A 27,083-nucleotide genomic window follows, 5' to 3' on the forward strand; every position below is an offset into this window, starting at 1 on the left:
GCGAAAAAAGAAGGAGGAAAAGAAAGGTTATGTAGTAAATCAACTACTAGATGTAGAGAACATCGACTGTTGTTGCTTTTGGAGTACATTTTCTTGAAATCTATCACACAGCAAGTAAATTAACAATTAATCCATATATACACATGCTTCCTTCTTTCAGAGCTTACTTTCTCAACTGGTCGTTTTCGCCTACTAGCCTTTCAAGCTCTGCTAGTATTGTCATCTGCGTATTTTTCAAATGTTGAATATGTTGAACTGTTCTGTGCAAAAGTGCAACTTTGCTCATCTTCTTATTCAAACAACTGGGAAGTTCATTTCGAAGGTCTTCGAATCCATCTTTGATCTGTGCTCTCCTCTTTTGCTCGGATTGAATATGTATCTGTCTCTTGATCTCTGAGTTGTTCAGCTTGTCATCTTTCTCTACTTTATCAAACTTTCTCTTTTTACTACTGTTGTCGTTGTTGTTGCTATTGTTGTTGCCGTTATAACTAGTGTGAGTCATAATAAAGTCATCAACATTGGTGCAACTGCTTTCAACAGGTGTATTAAAAGGCAGAAATGAATGATAAAAGTTGTTGGTATCCATGGAGACCGTATCCATGGCAACTACATTGGTTAAACTAGCATTACTCTCAGACGCGTGTTGATAGGGAGATGGAGAAGGCGATGGAAATTGTTGTTGAAGATGATTTGAGGCTGTGGACAAGATGGATGAAGGTGAGGTACAATACGAGTTGTTGTCATCACACTGAAATGTATCGGGCGACTGAGGCAACAAAATGTTGGCGTAATTTGGTATTTGATCCGATTGTTGCTGAGGCTGTTGTTGCTGCTGCTGTGGATACATCAAGGAGAGTTCAGCTTTGAAATCTACATTCAATGATGGCTGACGCTGTTGCTGTTGCTGCTGAGGTATCACGTAATCGGTCAGAGTGTAGTCCAGATAATTCATGCTTTGATCTTTAGCCATGCTTTCAAAAAGGATTGGTTGATTAAGGAAGGTATTGGGGTAAGACAAGAAAAAGAGGGGTAAGAAGCTTAATAAAAAAAAAAGAGCTATATAAAAAAGAAAGAAAAGAAGAAGAAAAGCTATATTTCAAAGCTATAAAGAGATATGGATAATGACGCCAAAGACGATTGCACACTCTTGCTCTCGTTTCGTTTGTTTTTCTATGCATGTCGTTGTATTCTTTGTGTGTAAACAACAGACCAACAACAACAAACCAACAAGTACTGCAAGATTCAAAATTGACATTCGTGAAACATGACACTGCAATGCAACAAAGAATCAAGGGCTCCTGCATTCTCTTCTAGTAGTTGTTCAATTAGCTTTATTATATTACAATCGATTTGCTGCTGGTATTCACAAAATAGCATCTAAACTCGGGCCTTCTTTCTGGCTTCTCTTCTCTTCAATCTCTCGAGACGCTTGGCTGACATCTTGGCTGCCAATGCCTCCATTCTCTCTTGCTCCTCTCGCAGCTTTTTACGCTCCAAACTGACGGCACGTTTAGCCTACAATGGACAATCAGCTTCTTATCAAATCTCATTTAACATGGCATTTCCCATCTACGTACATCTTTCTCAGCTTGCTTCTCAGCCTTCAATTGCTTTTCCAAAGACTTGGTGGCATCGTTTCTTGCACGTTCCTTTGAACGTTGATCCCAGTTCTTGCGAAGTTGTTTAGGTTGTTGATTACGAGCAGTTGCTGTCTTTTGGATCTTCCAATTCTTGCCTAGACATTTGGATCAATAAACCCGTAAAACAATCCTAGCAACATTGCTTACCAGAGACTCTCTTGTTGATAGTATCAACTACACCACCAATATCAGCTTTTGAACCATTCTTCGTTACAGCAACCATTGATAAATGTTTAAATGAGAAAGGGATTATCTGATTTAAATGGCTTTTTTTCCAACATTTTGATGGTTTCTTGGAGTTTTTTTATGTGACGCTCTTTACTATTGATACGGCTTGCCATAAGCAAAAGGCTACTACATTCATTTTATCAACGGTGATAGATTTAGCATTATTTACTATTTTCTATACCAAGGAAAGAAAAAAGATCAAGAAAACACTGCTCCAACTCGCACATAACAGAGAGAGGGAAGTTTGTCTATCATTTAATCTTGACTTCTCTCATAAGAGTCCTTATAAATACTCCTAATTCACTAATTTATGGACATTTTTCGTCAAATATACAACTCATACAACTAATCACAAGAAATACACAATCATGAACACTGACTTGACGCGTCAATACGACCCACCAAAACACCTGTCAGATGCTTCCAATGCCATCATTAAACAATTAAAGCCTACCTCGTCTTCTCACAGCAGCTCACAGCAAGATGAAAGTATTCCCGATACAACGCAATTACTTAGTATGAAAGCAGAACTGGAATCAATGCTGTATTCAACACAATCCCGAATGAAAGACATGAAGAAGGATCAACTCATCTTAGAGAGAGGTGTCCAAGTTCGCGATGGAGGTAAGTAGATACAAACTGCAATGTGAGGCTGGCTAGATTAATGTCTGTTTAGCAAATTCGAATGTTGCTTCAGCTGGTAAAGGTGTTGCTGCAATGGAAAAAATGAGAGTAAAACAAGAGACAGGTATGCATGGCGAATGGGCTGCAATTTGCATATAATGGGCTGACAATGAACAGATGACGATTTGGAGATGCTTCACTCTTCTTCTAATATACCAAAACCTGAACTTAGCAGACAAGCGTACGTTTTGACATGCCTGACTTGATGATGATAACCACTCACATTGTTGAATAGTGCGCTTGAAATCATCAGAAGAAGAAGACGTAGAGAAGAAACTGAGAGCTCTGAGGAATCGCCGCATGTCAACATCAAATTGAAGAAAGTGGATAATGCAGCACCATTGATATCACAAAGCGAATCGCCTCCACCGTCAAAACAACGAGCAGATGTCAAAAAGATCAAGAAATCGTCTTCGGCAAGGGGCAATCACGCAGACAGTAAACACAGCAAATCTCACAATGCCAAGCAGAAATCACAGCCTTTGGAAGAAGTTGACTTTGTGCGAGTGAAACCAAAAGATCAGATACCCATAACCACATTCTGGACCACATTAGAACCGTATTTCCGCAATCTGACAGAAGAAGACCGAGAATATCTAATGCAGAAATCAGATCAATGTAAACCTTATCTGATCCCACCACTGGGACAGCATTATGTGGAAAAATGGGCTGAAGAAGATCAAGCATTGGGACTCCATACATCAGAGAGCAAGCTCAAGCATTTACAACACACAATGTCTGCCGACTCTCGACATGATATGAACAGTAGCTCTCTGACAGATCGATTAATTTCAAGCTTGGTTAAGGAGAACTTGCTCCCAGAGGAGATTCCGCATAGTGATGAGGATGACAATGAGGAAGCGAATGGGCCCGATGACACAGGACGAGAAAGTGATGTATTGGCGGACGCTCTAGAGAAGAAATACAATGCTAGAACTGTAACCCAACTGACTCCGGATCCAACTGAGGACATTGTAGGATTTGAAGAAAGACTGAAGAGAGAACTTCGTTATGCTGGTTTGTTTGGAGATGAGGATGTACGTCCGTGTAGTCGACTCTTGCTGTTACGTGCATCTTGCTCAACATGTTGTATAGATTGATTGGAATGCAAAAGAGGACGATGAGATCTGTGCAGAACTGCGCACATTGGGACGTGAGCTCAAGGAACAGATAAAGACAAACGAATACCACAAGAAGAGATTGCTGGAGGTGGTCGATTGTCAATTGCAATTTGAACAATATCGCCAAGTACTGGATACTTTAGATACGCAAGTTGAAACTGGCTACCTGAAGCGATTTGTAAGTGCGCTTGAAGCATATATACGCGCATGCAATAGAAACTGATTTAAATTCATGATAGCGTCCTCAAAAGTCCAAGAAGCGAAAATCAGCAGGCCCCAAGGCAGTTTTATCAGAAAATACAGTGTATGCCATGGAAAAGCGTAAAACGTGGATCAACGCTCTTGGTGGTATATTCATTGATAAAAACATGACTATGCCTTCCCGATCCATCTACGAACAGCCACCCGCCGAGGAGAATAATGCCTCTTCGTCCTGAAAATCCCTGTAAATCATTGATTCTTTAACCTTGTACATTTGTAAACCTGTCTCTCTCGCCCTTTCACTATTATTCATCGAAAACATAAATGCTTCTACTATACATATACACTATTTATTCGCTCTTCTTTTTACCAAACATCAGCTTTAGTGATGCCCAAACAAACGCAGCTAAAACACCGACTGAATGACCCACATAAGTTGAAATAACGCATGAAATTGGCCATGCTTGCCATTCTCTATCCCAATCCAAAGGTAAAACAATGGCGCCGATCCATGCACCTGAAAGTGCGCAAATAGCTTGAGCATATGCATAAATCTCGGATGTGGTGGTTGGACTATGAGGATACTGCCTGTTTAGCTATACATGTGATGTTTAGACACCCTGTATTTGTTTACCTGTGCTGTAAAAAGACCTTAATCCAGGCTGTCTCCTGAAAGGACTCATAGCATGGCATAACGGTTAGAATGGAAAGATATGCTGCAAATAAAAAGGTATTTGGTATCTTCCTACAAAAACAACGAGTTGTGTCATTTTAACGATGGTACATGTGTATGCAGGCTGTAGACTTTACTCTATCAAGGGTGCACCAAACAATACTGTTAAAACATGCAATACACCAGTTGCTGTAGCTGTGGCTAGTATACTGTATCCAACTGATTTCTACAACAATAAATTTAGTTTATCAAGAGCACAAGCATCTGTTGAGCGTACTTACCAACGCTTTGTTTGTAGTTCCTCGTAATATGTGAGCAAATAAAACGAGTAATATATGTCCAACAAAAAGTACGGGCACTGTAGTGGATAAAGTTTGAACAGGATCTTTCAATAAAGAGGTAGCAGGAAGTTTGAATGTAGCACCATAGTTGAGACCTATGGCCAATAAGCCAATAACCAGTTCAGTACCAAAAGGCTTCATGGCAATGATGAAGAAGAAATTGTCAATGTTGGGTTTTTTTTTTTTTTGCATCTCGCGACTTGTCTGTCTCCCTTCAAATGTTGAAATATTGCAAGTCCGGGTACAAATGCTCGATTGTCAGTGTAGTAGGCACAGAAATGAGAAGAGTTAAGCTTTACATGATAGAACTTGAAGTTACAGATGCACTTTTGTTACTCACGTTACCGCGCACATCCCAAAGCAATACATTTTGATTGACTTGGATATCTTATCACGTTTTGTTATATCATTCTACTACTATCATAACATTGAGCACTTGGTTTTAACCGACTTCTCAACGCTGTTCATCTAGCGTATGATGATATTTTGTGATAGTACCCTTCAAACAACTCAGTTCTCTCTGTAAATTTGCTTTTTAGCTTTTCAGTTTTGCCTGGGAACTATCTGTAAACGGCTTGTAGCTATAATTTGGTTCTAGTAGGATACCCCGCATTCGAGTAAATGGAAATAACTTATTTACAGATTGACAGCACGCTAGCAATACCTCTTACTGCTCAAAACTGTACGAATTACAGCAAATTTTGATTACGCTTGAGTCGTGTTTTCTCGCGTTAGAGGCAGTTTTAGACTGCCGGAATAGCGCCAAACACTTGCTTTCAAGTAGCACTTGATTCCTGATACCTTCGCTCAATTTTTTTGGAAACAAGAAAACATGGCCAAAAACTATGAGGGGTACCTCATGGTTTTTATCGAAAATTAAACGATCGCGTTTTTGACTCCAAAAATGAATACTTTTACTATGATATGTATTAGATCAAATTGCTTCTCTCGATTCAGAGCAACCCCTGGAACTACTTTTGCGAGACTTTGATATGCAGAATTTCTACATTTTGGCCAAAAACGTTATTTCATATTTTGCAACATTCCTCAATAACTTTTTTCAAAACACATATTATAATTAGCTTCATTGGGTGAGGGGGGTTTTTTTTTTTTTGTAGTTAATATTTTATTTTATTCAAATATTATTTTATGAGGGACACATCGCGGAGTGGTGGACCTCGAGCAACGGAATGAGCATCTAATATTAATTATGTTGTAGTAGGTAGCAGTCTATCAATTAGACAGGCTGCCCTGGAGGAAAAGTGTTCTATGGAGGCGGTGGAGAGTGGTACAGGGTTTTGTGAACCGTGAAGCCAATACAGATTCCACATTTGCCATAAGGTAGTAGATATGACGGCGATATACTTGGATCGATCTTTTATAAAGCGAGGAAGATGTAGATACCGCACTGTGCCATATATGATCTAGGAAGTCAAAGGATATTTGGCGTAGTATTGTGAGATCACAGATTGCCATAGGTGCCACTTGACGGGACAGTCAACGAGGAAATGTCGCAACGTATCGATGCCTAGGGCACAAAAGGGACAGATAGAGTTTTCCACAGTGCCAATTGTGTACAGGTGTGATTTATGAGGGATGCATTTCGACAGTGCCCGATAGAGGACCGTTCTTGCCGCTGGATGAGCAGGTTCTGACCATAATGTCTTGACCATTGAATTGTTGAAGCGATGGTCCGACGGAATCGACTGTTGTTGCTGCTGACGAAAGGTTACGGGATGGTACTGAGTTCATAGGTCTTTAGTGCCCAATTTGCTGAAGAAATCAAAGCTCGTCCAATCTAAGGTGGAGGTGGAAGGAGGCTGCAGAATGTGAGGCCACACACCAGGAACCAGTTTGACGGTTTTGAGCATGAGAATATCTTGATAGAGCGAGGCACAAAGAAACGGGTAGCTCGAATATTCAGAAGCAACACGAAGACGCAGCCGTTGTTGTTGGCTATCAAAGATCAGGAACTTGTTTGGGATGACGCCGGAGCCAGTGATCATCGCTGAGGTCTATGAGAAGCTTATGCAAAGGCAATTGCAGGATGGTCTGGACCGGAAGAAAATCCACTTGTTGAAGTCCACTGAAATCAAAATAGTCATACATGGCGAAGATAGAATGCCAAATAGAAAGATCCTTGTGTATCAGGGAGGACTTGCAGTATTCAGCATCTACGAAGGCCAAGTAAGGAAACTCTGATGACGCCGGTAGCAGTGATACGTGATAGAGCATGAAGGGACGCAGGAAGGACGGACATTTCTGCGGTTCAACGAGGTAATTGAGCCAGCGTTTTTGGAGGATCAATTGTTGAAGAGAAGGGTTGAGAACAGCAAGACCACCTCTGGACTTGGGTAGAAATATGAGTTCTTTGCGTAGTAATGGCCGCTTCTTCTTCCAGACAAATTGATAAACACATGACTTTACGTTCTCTACAAACCGTTTGGTAGGCTTCAGCATGCGCAGACTATACCACACCTTGGACAGAATGAGGCTATTGACGATGGTGACTCTACCCAGGAGAGACAGTTGTCGTTGTCCGTAGATCTGACATTGAGTTCTGACTGAGTTGAGTAACATCTCTTCTGTTTGAGCATGTTGAGCATGGTTGTAAGCAAAATACAAACCAAGATATCGAAAAGCCGTGATGGAGCCTTGGTGGTGGTATGTATGAACGTTCATGTCTTCAAAGGCTCGCACCCACGCCGAAGAGCGACAACCAGACAGAGAGAAGGCTTCTGACTTGTCTTCATTGAACTTGGCATTGGAGACGGCTGCATAGTTAGCCATGTGTAGTTGGAGGCGATACAGATCCAGTTCGTCTCGTAGAAGGACACAGACATCATCAGCGTACGCAAGGCATTTGACAGCTGGTGGGTCACGAGAAGAGACCATATCCGCAGATGCACCATTGCTTGCCTTAAAACCATGGAAACAAGTGTCTTGCAGGATGGATAATAGGAAAGGTTCCAGTGCCACATCGAAAAGAAGAGGGTACAGAGGATCGTCTTGACGGATACCCCCTTCCTGCTTGACGGCTGAGGTGAAGTAACCATTAACATTGATGTACATGCTATTGCCAAAGAACAATGATTTGACACATGACACAAAGCTGGCGGGAAACCCAAGACGACGAAGAACAGCACACAGATAGTCAGCATTCACCCGATCATAGGCTTTTTCCTGATCAAGTAGGATACCAGCACCCTTGTGATGGAAGGCCCGAGCCTCTTCCAAGACCATCGATAACGCTAGGCCATTGTCACAGATGAACCTTTGTTGCAGGAAACCAGATTGGAATGGGTTAATGATCCGCCCAAGAATTGGAGCCATGCGATGAGCAAGAAGTCTGGTAAAGACCTTACCATCACATCCCAGGAGACAGATTGGGCGCCAATTTTTGAGCAACGCAAGTAGGCCCTTCTTGGGTAGTAGACGAATACGCAGATCATGCCAGGAAGAGAGAAAGATACCCTTGAGAGCATCATTGTACAGCCGAAGGACAAGCTCTTTCAAACGGGTCATTTGAAATAGGAGCGATAGAAAAGGGTAGGCCAGACCATCACTACCAGGAGCTGTGGCCTTCGTTGAACGATTTGCCTGCTGCAACAGTTCATCCAGAGTAATGGGATCTATCAATGATTGCTGTTCATCAACGGTCAGCACTTTCTCAAATGTCACTGTGTCCAAATATGCCTCAATGTCACTAGGCTCTACGTGATCTGCTTTGTATAGGTCGGTATAAAAATGCCAAGCGAACGATTTCATATCTTCAATATTGCCAGATATCCAAGGCCGCTCAACCGAAGTCTCTGTGCCTATCTGACCCACCTCATCACGATCTGATTCGAAATCAGTGTCAGAGGAGTCAGTACTCAGTCCATCAGAGATAGCCTCGTTTCGTCTTGCTCGACACCAATATCGTCTGCACCACCAGTACCACCAGCACCACCAGTATCACCAGTATCACCAGAGTCACCAGCGTCACCAGCGTCACCAGCATCACCAGTATCACCGTGAGCCACTGCAGTATCACCCAGATCGCCTTGAGCCGCATCTGTTGACGAGCCACCGGTAACAACGTCATTGTTCACCACCACTTGAGGGACCTCAGCACTTGGTCCACCATCGCCTCGATCTCTGTAGGAGTCGGGGGCTTGTAATGAAGCCATGTACTGTTGAGATGTTCGTTTTTGATGTAGTCGCTTCAAGTACCCAGCGGATTTCTCCCCTTTCTCAAGCCAAGTGTCCCCAGCCTTGAGTGCAGCAATATACACCAGTTCTTGTTGTAATATCTGTAGCATAGAGTCAATCCTTGGCAGTAGAATGCGGAGAGTAGCTTTGGGAGGCTTGGATCTCAATAGTCGATTCCGTTTGCGTTCCAAATGCTTGATACTCATCCTACGCCAGTTCACATGTTTCACTCCAAACTTTTGGATAGCCTTTCTAGTCACCAATTTGATGCGTTCCCACTGTTCCTGCGGTGTCATATCCACGTCCATTGTATCCATGGCTGTGTTGATTTTCTCTTCCAGTTGTTTTCTGAATGCTGGGTTGTTAGCGTAACATGGATTGCCTCTCCAAAGTTCTGGGCCCAGTTTGGATTTTCCAAGTTTGAGAGTAACTTCAAGGATGGCATGATCCGACCAAGAGGGAGGAATAAATCCAACGTTCGCATCGCTCAGCAAGTGTCGTAGTGCATGTCCAGCGTATATAAAATCGAGGGTGGATAAGGCATGTTGATAAGTTGGCACCGAATTCATGTCGTTAAGGATCAAGTAGTTGTGGAAGTGCTGATCTAAATAACTCAACCAATTCAGCGATGTTTTGACAATACGAGTGGCATTGGTGATGTCCCGCACATAATCGTAATTGAAGTCCCCTGATATCAGTAGTCGTTCGAGCTCGATGGTCTCAGAAAGGGTTGAGAGCAGGTTGTAGATTGACTCAAAGAATTCCTGTCGAGGGCGATTGTCAGAAGTTGCTGGTGCATATAAGTTGAGTATGTAAAAAGGCTCATAAAAGTTGTGAGGGCGATGAACCTTGCAAAGCATGTATCTATCAGAATCATATAGGTGACTAGTAGCAATCTTGGTCAGTATAAAATCTGAAGAGAAAGAGGCAATACCGCAATAGTATGTCCATAAATATTGTGTAGCTTGTAGTTGTAATTCAATTGTAGTAATAGTAGTATCAGTAGCGTGAGTTTCTTGGAATGATATTATGTTGAACTGTTAAAATCGAATGTGGCGGAAGTATGATGATTGTGTTTGTGGATGGCCTACTTTCACTAGACTGTTGGAGTTCAGTGAAGCGTATTTGAATTGGATGTTCTTCGGCATAGTTATAACAATTTTTGGTGGCGAGCCGTAGAATCATTATAATTTGCGGGAGAAGCTACCGTGGTGTTGTCGTTGGTGTTGCTATCACCATTGTCAAAAGTCATGTGTGCTGGATGTTCCTCCTGTTCACGCTGGAGGTTGGCGACTTCGTCGTCAGTCGCTTCAATATCGCTCATCAGTTCCGCCTCGTTCTCGGGTTCGCTTGCTGATGGCATGTAGTCATCATCGTCAGTATCCTCGTCCTCAGACATAGGCTTGACCTCTGGGGTGTTAATTTGATCTGTGGAACCTGCCTGCTTCTCTACCGTGAATTCTGGCTTCAAAATTGTCCGAGTTACTGTGGTGGTCTGATCACTTGACGTAGTGCCGAGTTACTGGTTCTGGTGCTGCTGTCGCTGTCCCTGGGGTTGTGGCGTACCCGCATCCGAGTTCTGGATATTGCTTGGCGCCCACTTGGACTTGTCAGCTTCCGCAGAAGAGGTGGTAGATGGGATCATTCGAGCCTTCTTGAATTCACGATCCGAGGATCCTTTCTTGGGTTTATGGCAAGTATCTTGACGATGACCAGCGTTATCACAATTGTAACATATAATGCGGGCCAATGCCTTGGGACATTCAAACTTCGTGTGGCCCTCTTCGTGGCAGTAGCGACACCAAGTGGCCATGTCCGGGAAGGTTGCATGGCAAAATTCTTCAGCCTCAGAGACGGTCTTCCAAGTAATGCTGTGATGCAGGGCTGGATAGTTGACACCGGGTAATTGCTGAAGAATAGCATAGCCAGTACCCATGAACCAACCCATGGACTGCTCGTAATTCAGACCGAGGTCTAAAGTTTTTTCAAAAATTCCTAGAGCCTTAGACAGTTCTTCCAACAATTGAGCTTGAGGAAGGAATGGAATATCCGTAAGAGAAAGTTGGATGAGCTTGCCTTCTCCACCGATTGCTTTGCACGGGAAGAGTCGAATCTTTGACTGTTCAGATTCGTAGAGAATACCTTCGGTTACGAAGCGATCGACAATCTCGTTGTTGGGATAGACTTCGATGTATCTTTGAACATTCTTGCCCAAAAACTTGATGCCAAAGAAATTGGATGCTTTGTACTGTTGATCGATGGTCTGCAGATGCTGCTGTTCAGTCTTGTTAGGGATCTTGGAAATGTCAAGAAGATAACCATTGTCTGTTCGAGCATTTCTACAAATTCGAGTCTTAATTTTGCTGTTTGTTGAAGTGGTTGTAGATGCGGTAGGCGTACCATTGCTGGCAGGAACAACCTCTCCATGCATGAGAGAGAGTGATGTGGTGATAATGCGAGATTTGGCTGCGGCAGCATAACTTTTTTGACCAGGTACTGGTGTACCAGGTGGTTTCTGGTTTTTTACTGGAAAGAGCCATGAAAGCTTAAGGAAGTATGGAATGTTTATTACAATTTACATGGTCGATTGTTGCAAAATAGTTCAATCAAGTCGAAAATTGATCATAAATCAACGAATCAGACAAACACCAAAAGCGATGATTTAACTGCTTTTGGTAGCTGGCAAGCCAGATCGTGAAGGTAAATGATGGAATTGCATATTGGAAGGGCTGCATCTTTGCTTGGGTACTCTCTTTGGCTTTTGATGTAATTTTCATTTATTGTAAACCTCAGTGCCTTAATGCTATACATTCGAGCTAAACAGCAGGGCTTGACAGATAGCAAGACAAAAGCAGACAACAACGAGATAGCTTATTTATTAAGTAAGTTTACGAAATGATAGTGCTTGAATCTTCATTTCAAAGTCTACATCGGGTAGAAAATAACAATATTATAAAGACTTTTGTTTTCGCTTTGCATCTAACTTACAATTAATACAAGCCGACTTTGTAGCTAATTCTTCTTGCATTGCTTACAATTGATACCTGATGATGGTAGCAGACCATTAACGCACATGGCAACCACTTGATTATTCATCATTTCATACCATTCAAAGTCAAGCGCAGTAAACCTTGTAAATACACATGAAGCGTAGCGTTTTCTTTCTATTTCCAGACATAATAGCTCTCGGCATAAACTGGCCAATGTACCTGGCAAACATTTCATATGCAGAAAATCACGATGCCTGAGCTTGGTGAAAGAAAAAATCGAGGGCTTTCAATCATCCTTACGTGCAAGTTAGATGATCTTTAATATGAAAATGAACGTTTAGCACATCTACATCTACTTAATGCTTGACTGCACTATTAAAAACTGCTTCAGGCATTATAAGACATTCACAAACAATACAATCATTGTCCCTTTCACACGTCACCATGCACCAAGGAAAGAGATTGAAAAAAAATAAAGGGAAAACACTGCGTTTTGAAAGTGGCGCACTAAAAAAAATGAAAGGGATGCACCTTTTTTCCTTTTGTACACTTTTTTTTTTTTTCTCTCTTTCTTGGCCTTTACTTTTCTTAATCTTTCTTGGTTTTCATTTTGATTTTCGTATAAACAAGAAAGTTGATTTGAAAAACGAACAAGAAAAACGTTGTTATATACCTTGTTTATATATAAATATACATAAAAAAAAAAAAGAAGATCTCAGACCAAAATCCTTGCTCAATTCCCCCTTCTTCTCTTTTTCTTTACCTCCCCTCACTCTTCCTACCTTTGTCTCTTGGACGATCTGCACATTCAGCAAACTGCAACAACGTTTGTACGAATCCGACTTATTGAAAAAGAGACGATAGATACTCGCCTGTTGCAGCTTATAAAATCAATTAATCAAAATCGCCAAGGATGCAGGCAACAGAATCGCTGCAAATTCCAGAGTTTATTGGAAAACGCGTTGACCCAACTTACAGTAAAGTACTGCAGCTAAGGCTTAAAGAATTGCTAAATAGTCAAAACGATAGGTATGTTTTGCATGTGCCACTCGTTGTATATTGTATAAACACTTTACAGTAGCTTTCCCGGATCGCAACCTGTAAGCTTTGAATCGAGACATTTGATTGACATTGAACGTGAGGACTATTTTGTCTGTGAGAAATCAGACGGTGTACGATACTTGCTCTTCTTTCTTCACTCGCCCAAGGGACCTGCTTCATTTCTGGTATAGTATGGCAGACATTCATGAAAAATGTGTTTCTAATCATGATTCATGCTAGTTTGATCGAAATAAACATTGGTATTATGTACCAAATTTATTGTTTCCTGTCAGGGGACGAGAGAACGAATTCTTGAAAGATACCTTGATGGACGGTGAACTAGTCTTGGACATTGATGCAAACAAGGTACAAAGAGCAGACCTCTATTTATCCACATGTTGGACTGATGGTTATGTGTGTGTATGTGTGTTTTTTTTTGTAGAAAACATGGAGATACCTTATATTTGATTTGATGGTGGTCAATGGGTCTACCATCATACAAAGGTCATTCAGCTCTCGACTTGGGGTAAGTAACAGTGCACATGGCGTTAAAGCAGCAGACTCACAGAGATGCACAGATGTTACAACAAGATATCATACAGCCATTCAACGCTCGAATGCGTACACAAATTGACCCAGCAAAGTTACCACCCTTCACGTAAGTTGCCTCTACACACAAGCCAGGAACAATGCTGATTGACATTGCATTTTACACACAGAATTGAACTGAAAAAGATGGAAAGATCATATGGATTGCATCTCGTGTTTGAACAAATACCCAAATTGAAGCATAAAAGTGATGGAATTATATGGACGCCTGTCAAATGCCCGTACACACCAGGCACATGTGAAAAATTGTAGGTTTTGAACGAGTATGAGATACAGGATCTTTGTTTCTAAAGCAATGATTGATAGATTAAAGTGGAAGCCACCAGAGTTGAATACAGTGGACTTTAGAATTGCAGCAAGATGGAGCAAAGAACACAAACCCATTTATTCGATTGAAGTGTTATCGAACGGCGTGACATACAAATTCTATGATCATTTCCAGCCTGAACCAGCATTAGCTACACAGTAAGGTCTTGATTGGAATGAAACTAGAGCGAAGATTGACGTTTTTTTGTAGATGGAAAAATCAACTACCTGATGGACGAATAGCCGAATTTAGGTAAGATGCAATTTGATAAGCAAGAAGAAAAAAAAATAGGGGCATCGCATCTGATAAACTGCATAGATATGATCCTCAATGTGAAGTGACAATAATTGAGCAGGGATATGCACCCACTGTAAGAAAAGGTGGCTGGAGGTAAGCATTCAAATGGGAATCAGGGTATAGATGTAGGTTGACGGTCATTATTTCAAAGATTTGTGCGGTTCCGAGACGATAAGAGCACAGCAAATGATGAGCAAGTGGTGAAGAAGATTCTAAATAGTATTCAAGATGGCGTTACAAAAGAGCAATTATTAGCATGTATGGACAGGGTACGAGCTGCCTGGAAAGCGAGAGAAAAGGGATTACCTATGCCGCCATTACCATCAAAGGCTCCCGGTAACTTGACCTTAACAACACAAATAACACCCACTGCTTCCATGTCCAGTACACCCACCTCTTCATCAGTGCTTCAATCCCCTGGATTTCCATCAGCATCCAGCGGCTACTTTCGTGAAAGTCACGACAGTTCAAGCAGAAGCAACTCGATTTCAGAGGAGCCGCCTACGCCCATGAAGAGAAAATCATCGACTCCATCAGTAACAACACCATTAAAAGAGTCAGTCGAAGTCAAAGAGGACGAGCCTGTGGATAGGAAAAGATTAAAATCACTGGCAGAAGAAGAACCACAGCAACCTTCGGCATTAGCCTCTGCTTCAACCAACTCAATATCTTCGCCTTCGTTACCTGTCAATGTCAAAACTGAAAAAGTAGATGTGGAGCCACACTTTGCAAATAACAACAATGAACACCAGCACCCTTCACGGCAGGCACAGCAGCAACCGATAGCATTACCAAAACAACGGGTGTCAAAACAAATGAAATCAGAGGAATCTCGCTCTAGAAAGACCTCGCTCGTGGAAGAAAAGGCTGCTCCCGATTTGCAATTGCCGCCTTCATCATCAGCCAAAATAAGCAAGATTCCGGCTGCTGTAAATACTCACTCTGCACGTACATTATCCGCACCTGTCATTGCAGCAATGCCTGAGACAACAGCAGCAGCAGCTCCAACTGCCTTACCAGAATTGAACAAGGTTGAAGATAGTCGTCGATCAAAATCTATACCACAATTACCAAAAGAAACCATCATGCAAACGCCGAAAAAAGCCAAATCATCGTCCAGCATACACAATCTCTTGACAACATCCGTTGAGCCAACGCCTAGTAAAAGGGCTTATGATTTCTCAAATATCTTGCAGCAAAACAAGAAAAGTTCGCCCATACATCAGCAACCACAATCACAATCACAACCCCAAGCTCCACATCAGCCGTTGCAACAACAGGTACATCATCAGCAATTCCAATCACTGCAACAACAGCAACAACAGCAGCCTCATCAACCACAGCCTGTTCAATTTATTAATTTCCATGCTGAAGGCAGACAATCGCCACAACAAATGAACAAAAACCATGTGCTGATCATTCGAAGTGAGAGTAATAGTCAACCAGCCATTACAGCGCAATATCAACATCAGCAGCAGCGTACATGGAAAAATAGTAGCAGTAACAATAGTGTTAATAATAATGTAAAATATGAAAACCACACACCAACACCACCACCGCGATCCCAATCTCCATCTTCACACATTGCACCTTCACAAGAATCATATTCTCCTTATAATAATCAAGCTGTACCAACACCATACCATCACTTGCCACCTCAAAATCAACAACAACAACAGCAGCCATGTCATCCATCGTATTATGGTCAATATCAACATCAACGACCACAAGCGCCAACACCACCGCCGCCATCACAGCAGCAGCATCCAGCCCACATGTATTGTTATCGCCGCAATGAGCAACCGGTTGCTCACTCTTACCAGCAGCAGCAGCAGCAGTCTATGCATCGCCAACAGCCATATCCTCAACCACCTCATCCACAACCACCGCAGCAAAATACAATTCAACCAAGTAGTTCTTCTCCCGTGTCTCCTCCCAAACGAAAGAATAGTCAAAAAGCAAAACTTGATTTCATTTTGAATTGATTTCTATACACACCCATTAAATAAACTTTGAACATATCCCACACATGTAAATATCGATACTTGGCTATATCAAGCAGGGCGTAATTGATGAGAAATAGAGCTCCTCTTGTCTCGTCTCATCTCCTGGTGACTGGTGAAAAAGTGGTGTTTTTTCGCATTTTTTATTAGCTAAACATTTTGATTGCAGTTCCTCCTCCCTCCTTCTTCTTTGTTCAATTGAATAGTAAATTGGCAAAAATTTTACAAGAAAAAAAACCACAAAATATACATCAAGGGAGAGCGCATCATGAGTAACGATAGCAGTGTAACGAACGGACTAGCTGCGGACGAGTTTGTTGTAAGTATGGGTTGTTAGGGTGTAGGTTCATCCATTGATCATTTGGTAAAAAAAAAAAAAAAAACTTGATCACTTTAGGTTTCACGTATTGCTGGTACCAAGAAACAGGTATAGACGATGGACAGAATGTGAGTTTTATTTTTCCTTACGGGCAATTAACGTGATGAAATCGGGGTAGAATGGAACTAGATACTATCTCGTAGAATGGGATGGCTATGCTTTGAATGAAAATACATGGGAGCAGGAGCACAATGTGTATTCTGAGCAGGCCATCAAGGACTTTTACAACACTTACCGAAGAGAGAAGCACCTCATTAAAAGCTTTGATTTGGACAGTCTGGAAAAGAAGCTGTTGTTGATGAATTCCTATGACCCCGACACAAATCTATATACTACAACAAAGGCGCCTGCAGCCAGTGCCGTCAAAGCATTTGTCACTTCCACAAAGACAGCCGCTACTACCACAACCACTAGCACCAATAACACCAAAGCCATTGCATCCAAAATTTCCTCATCCAAAAAGACCACAACCAAGTTAATTCTCAATCCGCCTCATCCTCTCAAAACGAGCAAAAAGAGAAGCAGGGCATCTCTGGAAAGCGAAACGAACTCAGTCGTGGTAGCCAAGCCTGTAAAGGTAAGCGAATGTTGTCTGCATCATTTCATCTGCTTTTTTTCATACTTTGTTATTTTCAGATGAAGAGCAGAAAGGAAAAGGTGTTGAAAGATACGATGGACATCTTTGAACAAACCATAAAGACTGTCAAAGGATCTGTAAAGGTGAGTCGCATATGACGAGGAGAGGGATTTGCAATGCTCATTTTCTGAACAGAACAAGTTCCCCATCGTCCGTACATCCAACCAAAAAAACGCCAATACATATACTGTGGGAAATCTCAAGACAAAGGTGTCAATCATCAACGAAATTGACGAGGAATCGCCTGCCAATTTCATCTACATTGACCAGTTAAAGTACACATCACCAGTGCAGCCTCCTGATTCTGATTTCCTGACTGGATGCGACTGCAGTCGTTTCTCGGACTGCATAGACGCTTGCCATGATGTATCAGCGTACGGTGATGACGGTAGATTAATCATCAACCAGGGAACGGCCATTTATGAGTGTAATCAATCCTGTGAATGTGGAGCTCGTTGCAAAAATAGAGTGGTTCAGCGAGGACGAAAGATTCCACTACAAGTGTACAAAACCAAGGGCAAGGGATGGGGTGTTCGAAGCTTACAAGACATTCCCAAAGGCACATTTATTGAAGAATACATTGGCGAGGTGATTACAGTCGAGGAAGGCGATAGCAGAGGTGTGGTCTATGATCAATTGGGCTGCAGTTATCTATTTGACATGGATTTTGCTCAATCTGAATTACCAACAAAATATGTGATTGACTCGTATGCTCTGGGCAACGTGAGTCGATTCTTCAACCATTCATGCTCACCCAATCTCGAGGTATTTGCAGTCTTTTACGACAGTGCTGACAACCAAATGCATCGATTGGCCTTCTTTGCTAAACGGGATATCCACAAGAATGAAGAGCTCTGCTTTGATTACAATGGCAGAACAGATGTCTCCAACGATGAACGAAATAAGGGTGCTGCTCGATACGCTTGCCATTGTGAAGCACCTGGATGTCGCAAATGGATCTACCAGTAAATATTCACATTAGAAGCTCGCCTCATCCCTATTTTTTCATTTACACACCCAGGAACGCCTTTTTTTTTTCTTTTTTGTTCAAATCGCACACACAGAGTTTAAGAAAATTATAATGAGACTTTACTGTCATGTATCCAATACCCCCCTATTCATTCAACTTTTTTTTTTTTTCTTTCTTTCCCCCCTTAAGCCCCTTTGAAATCACCCCCTCCCTCCCCCTTACACACACACATACGCAATCATGTAGCTAATATATCTTTTTTGGCATGCTGTCAATAAATCTTAAAATCGTTTCATTCAAGGGTTACCATTGGCCATGTGTCCGAGTGAGGATCTAATGCATCTACTTTTGGGAAAACATCTCTCTATTAGTTTTTTCACAACTGATATGACCAACATCTAGCCAGTCACTTTTTTGCATGGAACATCTATTGATTTGCCAGAAGCTTAAATAGGTTCAAGCAAGGCTTCTGAATCCCATCTCTCTTCTGCTCTTCACCCTTCATTCCTACTTTGAAAATGTCTCAAAAGATTGGTAATTGATGTGCTTCTTTTCGGGAACTTTGGCATGTTGTTAACATGACATTTGAATAGCTATCCTCTCTGTCTACGATAAGACAGGCTTGTTAGATTTCGCCAAGGATCTCCACGCGCTCAATGTGCGTTTGCTCGGTTCAGGTGGCACTGCTAAGCTTGTCCGTGAGGCTGGCATTCCCATTGGGTAAGTGCATTGTCAAGAGGAAATGTAGAGATTTGGGATGATGGCATGCTGATGGATCTACATAGTGATGTCTCTGAAATTACCAAGGCTCCTGAGATGTTGGGTGGCCGTGTCAAGACTTTGCATCCTGCTGTCCACGGTGGTAAGTAGTTTTCGTGTAAACATCTCGAGTCTGATCTGACGCCAACATGTCACCAGGTATTTTGGCTCGTAACATTGAAAGCGACGAGAAGGATCTTGCTGAGCAACACATTGAAAAGATCGACATTGTTGTCTGCAACCTTTACCCTTTCAAGGAAACCATTGCTAAGCCCGATGTCACCATTCCTCAAGCTGTTGAAGAAGTCGATATTGGAGGTGTTACCTTGTTGCGCGCTGCTGCCAAGAACCATGCTCGTGTCTCTATCGTCTCTGATCCTTCCGATTACTCCAAGATCATTGCTGAACTCAAGGGCGGTGAGATCACTCAAGAGACTCGCAACCTTTTGGCTTTGAAGGCATTCAACCAAACTGCTGATTATGACACTGCCATCTCTGACTACTTCCGTCACCAATACGCCAAGAACCAAGCTATGATGCCTCTTCGTTATGGTGCTAACCCTCACCAGGCTCCTGCTCAAATCTTTGTCAAGGATGGTAACTTGCCCGTTGAGGTCTTGAGCGGTTCTCCCGGTTATATCAACTTTTTGGATGCCTTGAACTCTTGGGCTTTGGTCAAGGAGTTGAAGGAAGCTACTGGCATTCCTGCTGCTGCTTCTTTCAAGCACGTATCTCCCGCTGGTGCTGCCATTGGCCTCCCCTTGAACGACACTGACAAGAAGGTCTATCAAGTTGACGATTTGAAGGTGCCTTTGACTCCTCTTGCCAGCGCTTATGCTCGTGCCCGTGGCGCTGATCGCATGTCTTCTTTCGGTGATTTCATTGCTCTTTCTGACAAGGTGGATGTTGCTACTGCAAAGATCATCTCTCGTGAAGTGTCTGATGGTGTCATTGCTCCTGATTATGATCAAGAGGCTCTTGATATCCTCAAGGCCAAGAAGGCTGGCAAGTACTGTGTCCTCAAGATGGACCCTAGCTACGAGCCCGAGCAACAAGAAATTAGACAAGTCTATGGTTTGTATTTGGAGCAAAAGAGAAACAACTTCAAGATTGATGCTTCTCTCTTCACCAACGTTGTTACCAAGAACAAGAACGTAAGTTGGCTAGATTATATTGATGGAACATGTGCTGATTGCTGTGTGTATGCGATATATAGTTGCCCAAGGAGGCTGTTGATGATTTGATTGTCGCCACTATTGCCCTCAAGTACACCCAATCCAACTCTGTCTGTTATGCCAAGAATGGTATGGTTATCGGTCTTGGTGCTGGCCAACAATCTCGTATTCACTGTACTCGTCTTGCCGGTGACAAGGCTGATAACTGGTGGTTGCGCCACCATCCCAAGGTCCTTGCTTTCGACTTTAAGAAGGGCACCAAGCGTGCTGACAAGTCCAATGCCATTGATCTCTTTGTCACTAACCAAACTGGTGAGGTATGTATATTGCAATCAAACAAGAGATGGCGGGGTCAGTGTATTTAATGTCTGTTATGATAGGGTGTCGAACGTGAAGCTTGGGAAGCCAACTTCAACACAGTTCCTGAACTTCTTACCGCTGAAGAACGCAAAGAATGGATGAGCCAATTGAAGGATACTGTTGTGTCCTCTGATGCTTTCTTCCCCTTCTCCGATAACATTTACCGTGCTCATCGTTCAGGCGTCAAGTACATTGCTGCTGCTTCTGGATCTGTTCAAGATAATGTCGTTATTGCCGCTGCTGATACCAATGATATGGTTCTTGTTCACACCAACTTGAGACTTTTCCATCATTAATTTGATATTCTTGTACATTATAATTATTCAGCAAAATATAAAGATTGTTGTTTTCAAATATGAGACCTTTTTGACGCTTATAAGAAACATGGCTGTCCATTCAATAACCGCTTGTACTATTGATTCACCTTGTGCTCAACACAACATGTTGAAATGAGAAACTCACGCGGCTATAAATTTATTTTTTCGCTTTGCACCTTTCGTTTGATTTTTTTTTTTTTTTTTTTTTTGTTTCTTCTTCTTCTTTTATACTTGCATCATTTTTACTCGAATAACATTTATCAATATGGGTCAATCTGGTTCACAACTCGAGGATATGGTCAACTCGTCTAACTGTATGTGATTTTTCGGGTTTCAATGGTAACAAATCTAACGACATGACTCTAGTCTCTGCAGAAGAAATTCAACGTCTGTACAAGCGTTTCATGAAGCTGGATAAGGATAACTCTGGCTCTATCGATAAGGACGAGTTTCTCTCCATCCCACAAATCGCCAACAATCCTTTGGCCTCTCGTATGATTGCCATTTTCGATGAGGACGGCGGAGGGGATGTTGATTTCCATGAATTCATCAAAGGCTTGAGCGCATTCAGTGCTCGCGGTAATAAGAGAGAAAAGCTGGAATGTAAGAGGAGACTTATACATCGATATCACTAGAGATGTTTACTTACAGTTTCTCGATGCAAATTGAATAGTTGCCTTCAAGGTGTATGATATGGACAGAGATGGATTTATTTCAAACGGTGAACTATTCCTCGTGCTCAAAATGATGGTTGGAAGTAATCTGAAGGATAACCAATTGCAGCAAATTGTCGATAAAACCATTATGGAAGCTGACAAGGATGGTGATGGAAAGATTAGCTTTGAGGAGTTCCTAGTTATGGTCGAGAACACAGATGTAGCAAAACAAATGACACTCGAGAGCTTCTAATTCAGTTGTTTCTCCCTTATACTACATTCATATATTCTACATCGCATCGTCATTAAAATCTATACTTTTTTTTTTATCATTGTATATATATATATATATATATAAAGAAGGTTGAATCTAACAGGCATACATAGTAATCTGCAACAACACAGCCAGAATATCAAGTCTCAAGATGGAGTGAGTCTTCAGCAAGCTCGACATAATTCATTGTATGAGCCGAAAGCATTTCAACTCGATGCTTCCGTCTGATATCATTTTATTGAAGTATTTACATTGCCTTTGATTGCCATGAATATCATCACCGTCAGTTCTGTGTAATCAAACGTCCTTTTGGGTGAGTTGGTTGCAGTTTATGAGCATTTGCGAGTCTGTCATGTATACGATCTACAGAATATCGACCTCCACCTCTTCGTCGTCCTCTTCTTCTTTTTTTTTAATGCAAATCTGCCCCTTTTCAAACTCTTTGCAGTAATCCTCCTCGTCCTGTAATGCCAGTGCAAGAGCAATGGTATCTTCTTCATCTTCATTATCGCTGACAGCATTGTATTCCTCTGGCTCCAATATCAACTCCTCTCCATCTGCTTCACATTGTGCAACCAATTCCTGGAACCATAACTCCAAGCAATTGTCGCTTTCATCTTTGAGGGTTTTTGCTTCAATGTTGGTCTCGTCAGCAGCCAAGCTCTCGATTTGTAGCATGAGTAATCGAAGCGAGTTGAGTAAATCAGCAGAAATCTCTCCAGACGATGGAGTCGCCTTTATTTCTACCAAGATGTCAGACAGTTCCGTGAGAAGATTATCAGCGCGAGGACGCTTTTTGTTCTCTTGTAGTAGTATGTCGTCCGAAGAAGATATACTTCTTTTGAGTGTAGGTGCTGGTACGCTGGCTATGCTGGCATCCATGGTGTGTTTTTTTTTATTTTTTATTATGTAAAGAGTGAGAGTAGTGATATGTATTGAAAGAAGAATAACGACATGTAGATTTTTTCGTCAACAAACAAGCCAATACAAAGAGTGGCTTATTCTTATGAACCATCCTACTTTTGATGATACGCCACTAATTCCTCTTCTACTTTGCCACCATCATCATAGACAAGCACGCTTTGCTTCCAAGCGCCGTATTTTGTTCCAATTCGTTTGTTGTTCTCGTATTCGCGTTGTATTTCGTCTGCATTACCCTTCCAATCTTTATACAATTGTAGATTTTGGCGTCCAATTAGCCGAACACATTTCAGCCTCAAATCGTTGGATGTCTACAGAAAAGTATGGCCTTAATCTCATTGAATGCAACTGTATTGCTATTCATTTGTACCCATTCATTCAATAGCTCTTTGCGAATGTCATTCCAGTTGCCAATGCCATACTTTTGAATGCCCTGAATCAAGAGGTCTCTCTCAGCAACTGTCCATATGTGTTCCTTCTTTTGATGTGTATCTGCGTTAGGTCGAAAGTATCTAAACTGGATTAGCATCCTTTTGCTTGTCTGTTCAGACGAAGCCAACTTACTCTTGGTTTAATCTTCCGTTTGCCTTGAGTATCGTTTTAGTGGAAGGAAATTCAGCACGAACAGAAAACTGATGGCGCATAAGCATGACCCAGTTTCGCTTGGCTTGAGTTTCAGCATCCACCATTTCATTGTTCTCGTCTTCAGAAGTCGAAAGGTCCTGTTCAAGTCGACTTTCTTCCATGAGCAAATCGTCCATGATGGTGTCAATCACACTTTCTTCACTCATGATGAAACCTAGTCGAGACAGTTGAAAGAAAAAGACGCTGTTGTTTATTGATGGATGTGACTAAGATATTCATTGGGGGGTATACGCTTTATTTCTTGCTTCTCGCTTCTTCTTTGGCATCGTCAATGTGAATACGAACTGATCCATTGTAAGCACTCCACATGTCAGAGATTAATACAATGTCACTGTTGTCTTTGTTTATGCTCTAGGCTACATGTCAGTACAAGAACTCGGTCAAAGCAACGCTGTATCTACCTCAAGTTTGGTGTTCATGTCTTCCATTGATTTGTTCAGCTTGCTCTACAATGCCTCATTTCATTAGCAACATTTACGGGCCATTTAAGCGCATTTCAACTTACTACGTTGGCTATAATTCTGCTCAGCAAAGCGATCTGTTGTTGTTCATGAGGATTCTCCATGAGAAATCGTATCTTTTCGAAAGCAAAGAAGAAAAAGTGAAATGCTCTCATCTTGCAACAAAGTATATTTCTATTTCAAATTCAGTGTTTTACGACTGCCATTGTTTATTTTGAGTATATTACATAAGATTAAGTTGATATGGAAGCGATAGCTAGTAAGTATTAAAAGGAATTTAGAGAGCAACGGCAAGGGCACCAATAGCAGCAGCAAAAGGCAAGATACCAGCATAGATACTGCTAGCAGCAGAGCCAGTCTGAGTAGCAGCAGCACCACTAGCGCTTGCAGAGGCAGAGGCAGAGGCGGTAGCGTTGGCCTTGATGGCGATGGCATCAGCAGCAGCTTGGGTAGCATTTTTGACAATGACAATGGTAGGAGCAGGCTCACCCTCATGGTCATTACCAAGAGCTGTCCAGTTGGCAGTTCCAACTTGACTAGATGGATTATGAATTAGTTACTATCCACCATGAACTAGAGTGAGTTTTTACTTACCAAGTTTGCACAACAGGGAAGTACAAAGTAACATTTGGCTGAGAGCTCAAGTCAGAGTTAGGAAGAGACAAGGTCATGGGGAAATCAATGGCACCCTTAGGATCCAAGTAGCCATTATTCCAAGTAATGGTGCTAACTGTGGTGTTTGATTCATCACGATAAGTAGTAGTTAATGTCTAAGTATGGACTGTAAGTACAATGCCGGTCATCACAACCTCTTAACATATTGACTTACCCAATTGTTGACTTGTTCAGGAGTGAGAACAGTGATAGCATCAGGCACAGTAACCGTAATGCCAGTGGTAGCAGATCCATTACAGCCATGAGGAACGTGGAAAGCAGTAGTGAGGTTTTGACCAGGTTCAGCAAACTTGGGATTCAGAGTGACATGAGCGTGTGTAGAGGCAGAGAACAACAAGGTCAAAGCAGTAGCAATCAAAGAGTTACGGAAAATAGCCATTTTGTGAGCAAGTGTTGTATTAACAAGGTAGAATAAGTGGAGAATGAGAGAAGAATCAGGCCAAAACTTGTCCCTTTTATACACATAGAGATGCGACCAAACAGTTGCAGCGAAATTATCTCAATCTCCAATAGATCTTTGTTCCTCGACATCAACGGCGCTGTCCAAAACGGAACATCCTTAAAGAAGCTCGTTGTGCCCGTTTAAAATTTAATGTTGCATCATCTAATGGGAGATGCTAGTACAAACCCGATATCCAAACCTACTGGAATGGACTATGTCAATTGTTGGACATGTTTATAAAGTAAACAACACCGTCAATCAGTGCTATGGACCCAATAACACGAAATTTGCTCCCGCATGAGAATGCAGATCAAACAAGTTGATTGACCCGGGGCACTCCCAAAAAGAACAAATCAACACCAACACCACAGCGAAATCTTCTCATATCTGTACTACGGGGCTCCATGATAAATTTCGAAAAAGAAATTTATGTCTGTCTTCCTGACCTTCTACTAGATTGTATTTGGAAATATTGATTCTTATACAAACGAAAAAGAGCTGCATCTATCTTGAGTGATTTCGAAAAATTTAGGATAATTTAGCATGATTAAAGGATTTTCTTTCACAATTAAACCAGCTGAAAGGAAACCGTATCACATCGAAAGTGGTGTAACTATCTTGGGTTCCTTGCTTTATATTTGTAATAACATTTGATTTCCTACCAAGGATTGGTTACAGCATCAATTACCTTGTTTCTTATGGATCGGAAATAGGATATCATGAAATATGGTTTACGTAGTAAGGTTTAAGCGATGCAAGTCCTGAATTGACTTGATTTGATCACACAATCTGCCAAAGTAATTCCTTTGTCTCAGCAGCCAAACTTATACTTGGACGCAAAGCAGATAACGAACAGCGAGTGTATTTACTAACTATCGATTGAAGCTCGGCTGGTAGCTAAAAGGATGAATGTATGGTTTCTTAGTACTCGTAAACTAATTTAAAAAATGACATTCTCCATCATTGTAACAAACCGAGGCTCCACAAGACGAGTTAGGCCATGCCTTGATTCATGATCCAAGATCAAATGCAATACAATTCAACCGTCGTAATCAAAATTGAGGTTTACACTCGAATTAGCAAATGTCTTTCTGAGTATGGTGGCGATTTTGCATTTCGCAGTTGGATGAGCAATTTGCAAAGGTTAAAAGCTACCCAATATAACGCTGCACAAAAGAAATTAATAGGCAGTATGCAGCCAAAGTTGCGTTGCTTTTCAAGTTGCAATATCCTCTTTATCAGCTTTCAAAAGCATTATTTATCTTCGTGACCCATTTTGCCAGCCAAACTCGATTAAAGCTCTGCTCGGCATGCTGTCCTAATTTGTTGATTTCTGTGCTGTTTGGATTTAGTTCGACCTATTTCGCCTTACAAGGTAGCATGCCCACAGTTTTCGAACCACCTTTGTGTCCTACCTGTCTGTCTGTAAAAGATTCCCCTAGCCATCCCCCTTTTCATTGTCCATCCAAAAAGAAAAATATGGCAGAATGCCATTTTTGAATTTCTCTGGCCAACGACTACAATCCAAGAGTTCAAAGACGTTCTTCTGTCTCTGGGTTTTCCAATGTTTGGATTGCCAACTCTAAGGAATCAAGCCATACAGAATCCTCATTACTACACTCTCACAGCTATGGCTGGCACATATGCATTTTATCTACGACAAGGTTCCCATTGACCAAACAGCCATATTGGCTAGCATCCGAAACAATGTTCGTCAGACCATTGATGAGGATCAGTGCCATTCCTTCCTGTAGTATATTTATATAGTAGTATTTGTATAGTATAGTATAGCTTAGTGCTTCTCTATGCTTTATCTTTATATTTCTTATACATATTACTTATCATGATTGCACACGCTTCTTCACACTGACCTATCACTCTTTGTGTACGCGGCGCAATCAGTAAACAGAATTTTTAAAAAACAGGACCTATTTTGCCAGATTCGACAATGCAAATTGCGACGATCAAACCATACTTCCCAATGTTTTTTCTGGGGAGCTTTTTAGGGCGCATTCAATGATGTCAAACGTAATATATGTTTCAAATAAACTTATTGAGCAACGTTAGAAAATATAAAATGAGG

The 27,083-nt window shown here is 41.6% G+C and overlaps 16 protein-coding genes across 16 annotated transcripts; 5 read left to right on the forward strand and 11 right to left on the reverse strand.

Moving 5' to 3' along the window:
• Nucleotides 1-39: 39 nt before the first annotated feature.
• CNB1 (Calcineurin subunit B) lies at nucleotides 40-970 on the reverse strand (the record flags this gene model as incomplete). The annotated part of the gene is made up of 2 exons (XM_064820166.1): nucleotides 40-100; nucleotides 168-970. The coding sequence occupies 2 exons, from the start codon at nucleotides 968-970 to the stop codon at nucleotides 40-42; spliced, it is 864 nt and encodes a 287-aa protein (XP_064684086.1).
• A 407-nt stretch (nucleotides 971-1,377) lies between these two features.
• On the reverse strand, nucleotides 1,378-1,863 carry ATC70_000756 (uncharacterized protein; the record flags this gene model as incomplete). The annotated part of the gene is made up of 3 exons (XM_064820167.1): nucleotides 1,378-1,515; nucleotides 1,578-1,735; nucleotides 1,788-1,863. 3 exons carry the CDS (start codon nucleotides 1,861-1,863, stop codon nucleotides 1,378-1,380), a joined length of 372 nt encoding a protein of 123 aa, XP_064684087.1.
• Nucleotides 1,864-2,236: 373 nt separating this feature from the next.
• ATC70_000757 (uncharacterized protein) lies at nucleotides 2,237-4,110 on the forward strand (the record flags this gene model as incomplete). Its single annotated transcript, XM_064820168.1, has 6 exons — nucleotides 2,237-2,492; nucleotides 2,545-2,616; nucleotides 2,670-2,733; nucleotides 2,788-3,589; nucleotides 3,648-3,851; nucleotides 3,913-4,110. The coding sequence occupies 6 exons, from the start codon at nucleotides 2,237-2,239 to the stop codon at nucleotides 4,108-4,110; spliced, it is 1,596 nt and encodes a 531-aa protein (XP_064684088.1).
• A 114-nt stretch (nucleotides 4,111-4,224) lies between these two features.
• DAD4 (DASH complex subunit dad4) lies at nucleotides 4,225-5,029 on the reverse strand (the record flags this gene model as incomplete). Its single annotated transcript, XM_064820169.1, has 4 exons — nucleotides 4,225-4,447; nucleotides 4,509-4,619; nucleotides 4,685-4,773; nucleotides 4,829-5,029. 4 exons carry the CDS (start codon nucleotides 5,027-5,029, stop codon nucleotides 4,225-4,227), a joined length of 624 nt encoding a protein of 207 aa, XP_064684089.1.
• A 1,818-nt stretch (nucleotides 5,030-6,847) lies between these two features.
• ATC70_000759 (uncharacterized protein) lies at nucleotides 6,848-8,656 on the reverse strand (the record flags this gene model as incomplete). Its single annotated transcript, XM_064820170.1, has 1 exon — nucleotides 6,848-8,656. One exon carries the CDS (start codon nucleotides 8,654-8,656, stop codon nucleotides 6,848-6,850), a length of 1,809 nt encoding a protein of 602 aa, XP_064684090.1.
• A 107-nt stretch (nucleotides 8,657-8,763) lies between these two features.
• On the reverse strand, nucleotides 8,764-9,942 carry ATC70_000760 (uncharacterized protein; the record flags this gene model as incomplete). The annotated part of the gene is made up of 1 exon (XM_064820171.1): nucleotides 8,764-9,942. One exon carries the CDS (start codon nucleotides 9,940-9,942, stop codon nucleotides 8,764-8,766), a length of 1,179 nt encoding a protein of 392 aa, XP_064684091.1.
• A 290-nt stretch (nucleotides 9,943-10,232) lies between these two features.
• Nucleotides 10,233-10,481, reverse strand: ATC70_000761 (uncharacterized protein; the record flags this gene model as incomplete). Its single annotated transcript, XM_064820172.1, has 1 exon — nucleotides 10,233-10,481. One exon carries the CDS (start codon nucleotides 10,479-10,481, stop codon nucleotides 10,233-10,235), a length of 249 nt encoding a protein of 82 aa, XP_064684092.1.
• A 120-nt stretch (nucleotides 10,482-10,601) lies between these two features.
• On the reverse strand, nucleotides 10,602-11,513 carry ATC70_000762 (uncharacterized protein; the record flags this gene model as incomplete). The annotated part of the gene is made up of 1 exon (XM_064820173.1): nucleotides 10,602-11,513. One exon carries the CDS (start codon nucleotides 11,511-11,513, stop codon nucleotides 10,602-10,604), a length of 912 nt encoding a protein of 303 aa, XP_064684093.1.
• Nucleotides 11,514-12,985: 1,472 nt separating this feature from the next.
• Nucleotides 12,986-16,311, forward strand: ATC70_000763 (uncharacterized protein; the record flags this gene model as incomplete). The annotated part of the gene is made up of 10 exons (XM_064820174.1): nucleotides 12,986-13,101; nucleotides 13,154-13,298; nucleotides 13,354-13,479; nucleotides 13,556-13,639; nucleotides 13,692-13,771; nucleotides 13,833-13,970; nucleotides 14,029-14,187; nucleotides 14,240-14,281; nucleotides 14,348-14,419; nucleotides 14,478-16,311. The coding sequence occupies 10 exons, from the start codon at nucleotides 12,986-12,988 to the stop codon at nucleotides 16,309-16,311; spliced, it is 2,796 nt and encodes a 931-aa protein (XP_064684094.1).
• A 286-nt stretch (nucleotides 16,312-16,597) lies between these two features.
• On the forward strand, nucleotides 16,598-18,314 carry ATC70_000764 (uncharacterized protein; the record flags this gene model as incomplete). Its single annotated transcript, XM_064820175.1, has 5 exons — nucleotides 16,598-16,648; nucleotides 16,727-16,756; nucleotides 16,827-17,285; nucleotides 17,345-17,428; nucleotides 17,481-18,314. 5 exons carry the CDS (start codon nucleotides 16,598-16,600, stop codon nucleotides 18,312-18,314), a joined length of 1,458 nt encoding a protein of 485 aa, XP_064684095.1.
• Nucleotides 18,315-18,833: 519 nt separating this feature from the next.
• On the forward strand, nucleotides 18,834-20,905 carry PEX6 (peroxisomal assembly protein; the record flags this gene model as incomplete). The annotated part of the gene is made up of 6 exons (XM_064820176.1): nucleotides 18,834-18,849; nucleotides 18,909-19,035; nucleotides 19,101-19,177; nucleotides 19,234-20,228; nucleotides 20,291-20,566; nucleotides 20,630-20,905. 6 exons carry the CDS (start codon nucleotides 18,834-18,836, stop codon nucleotides 20,903-20,905), a joined length of 1,767 nt encoding a protein of 588 aa, XP_064684096.1.
• A 286-nt stretch (nucleotides 20,906-21,191) lies between these two features.
• Nucleotides 21,192-21,835, forward strand: ATC70_000766 (uncharacterized protein; the record flags this gene model as incomplete). The annotated part of the gene is made up of 3 exons (XM_064820177.1): nucleotides 21,192-21,240; nucleotides 21,293-21,529; nucleotides 21,600-21,835. The coding sequence occupies 3 exons, from the start codon at nucleotides 21,192-21,194 to the stop codon at nucleotides 21,833-21,835; spliced, it is 522 nt and encodes a 173-aa protein (XP_064684097.1).
• Nucleotides 21,836-22,219: 384 nt separating this feature from the next.
• Nucleotides 22,220-22,738, reverse strand: ATC70_000767 (uncharacterized protein; the record flags this gene model as incomplete). The annotated part of the gene is made up of 1 exon (XM_064820178.1): nucleotides 22,220-22,738. One exon carries the CDS (start codon nucleotides 22,736-22,738, stop codon nucleotides 22,220-22,222), a length of 519 nt encoding a protein of 172 aa, XP_064684098.1.
• A 134-nt stretch (nucleotides 22,739-22,872) lies between these two features.
• On the reverse strand, nucleotides 22,873-23,568 carry ATC70_000768 (Alanine--glyoxylate transaminase; the record flags this gene model as incomplete). Its single annotated transcript, XM_064820179.1, has 3 exons — nucleotides 22,873-23,088; nucleotides 23,148-23,289; nucleotides 23,342-23,568. 3 exons carry the CDS (start codon nucleotides 23,566-23,568, stop codon nucleotides 22,873-22,875), a joined length of 585 nt encoding a protein of 194 aa, XP_064684099.1.
• Nucleotides 23,569-23,656: 88 nt separating this feature from the next.
• On the reverse strand, nucleotides 23,657-23,987 carry ATC70_000769 (uncharacterized protein; the record flags this gene model as incomplete). Its single annotated transcript, XM_064820180.1, has 3 exons — nucleotides 23,657-23,773; nucleotides 23,824-23,868; nucleotides 23,928-23,987. The coding sequence occupies 3 exons, from the start codon at nucleotides 23,985-23,987 to the stop codon at nucleotides 23,657-23,659; spliced, it is 222 nt and encodes a 73-aa protein (XP_064684100.1).
• A 173-nt stretch (nucleotides 23,988-24,160) lies between these two features.
• On the reverse strand, nucleotides 24,161-24,937 carry ATC70_000770 (uncharacterized protein; the record flags this gene model as incomplete). Its single annotated transcript, XM_064820181.1, has 3 exons — nucleotides 24,161-24,419; nucleotides 24,478-24,653; nucleotides 24,713-24,937. The coding sequence occupies 3 exons, from the start codon at nucleotides 24,935-24,937 to the stop codon at nucleotides 24,161-24,163; spliced, it is 660 nt and encodes a 219-aa protein (XP_064684101.1).
• Nucleotides 24,938-27,083: the final 2,146 nt, after the last annotated feature.

The sequence above is a fragment of the Mucor velutinosus genome, assembly GCF_035048745.1.
Source record: "Mucor velutinosus strain NIH1002 chromosome Unknown tig00000041, whole genome shotgun sequence".
NCBI classification, from domain to species: domain Eukaryota; kingdom Fungi; phylum Mucoromycota; class Mucoromycetes; order Mucorales; family Mucoraceae; genus Mucor; species Mucor velutinosus.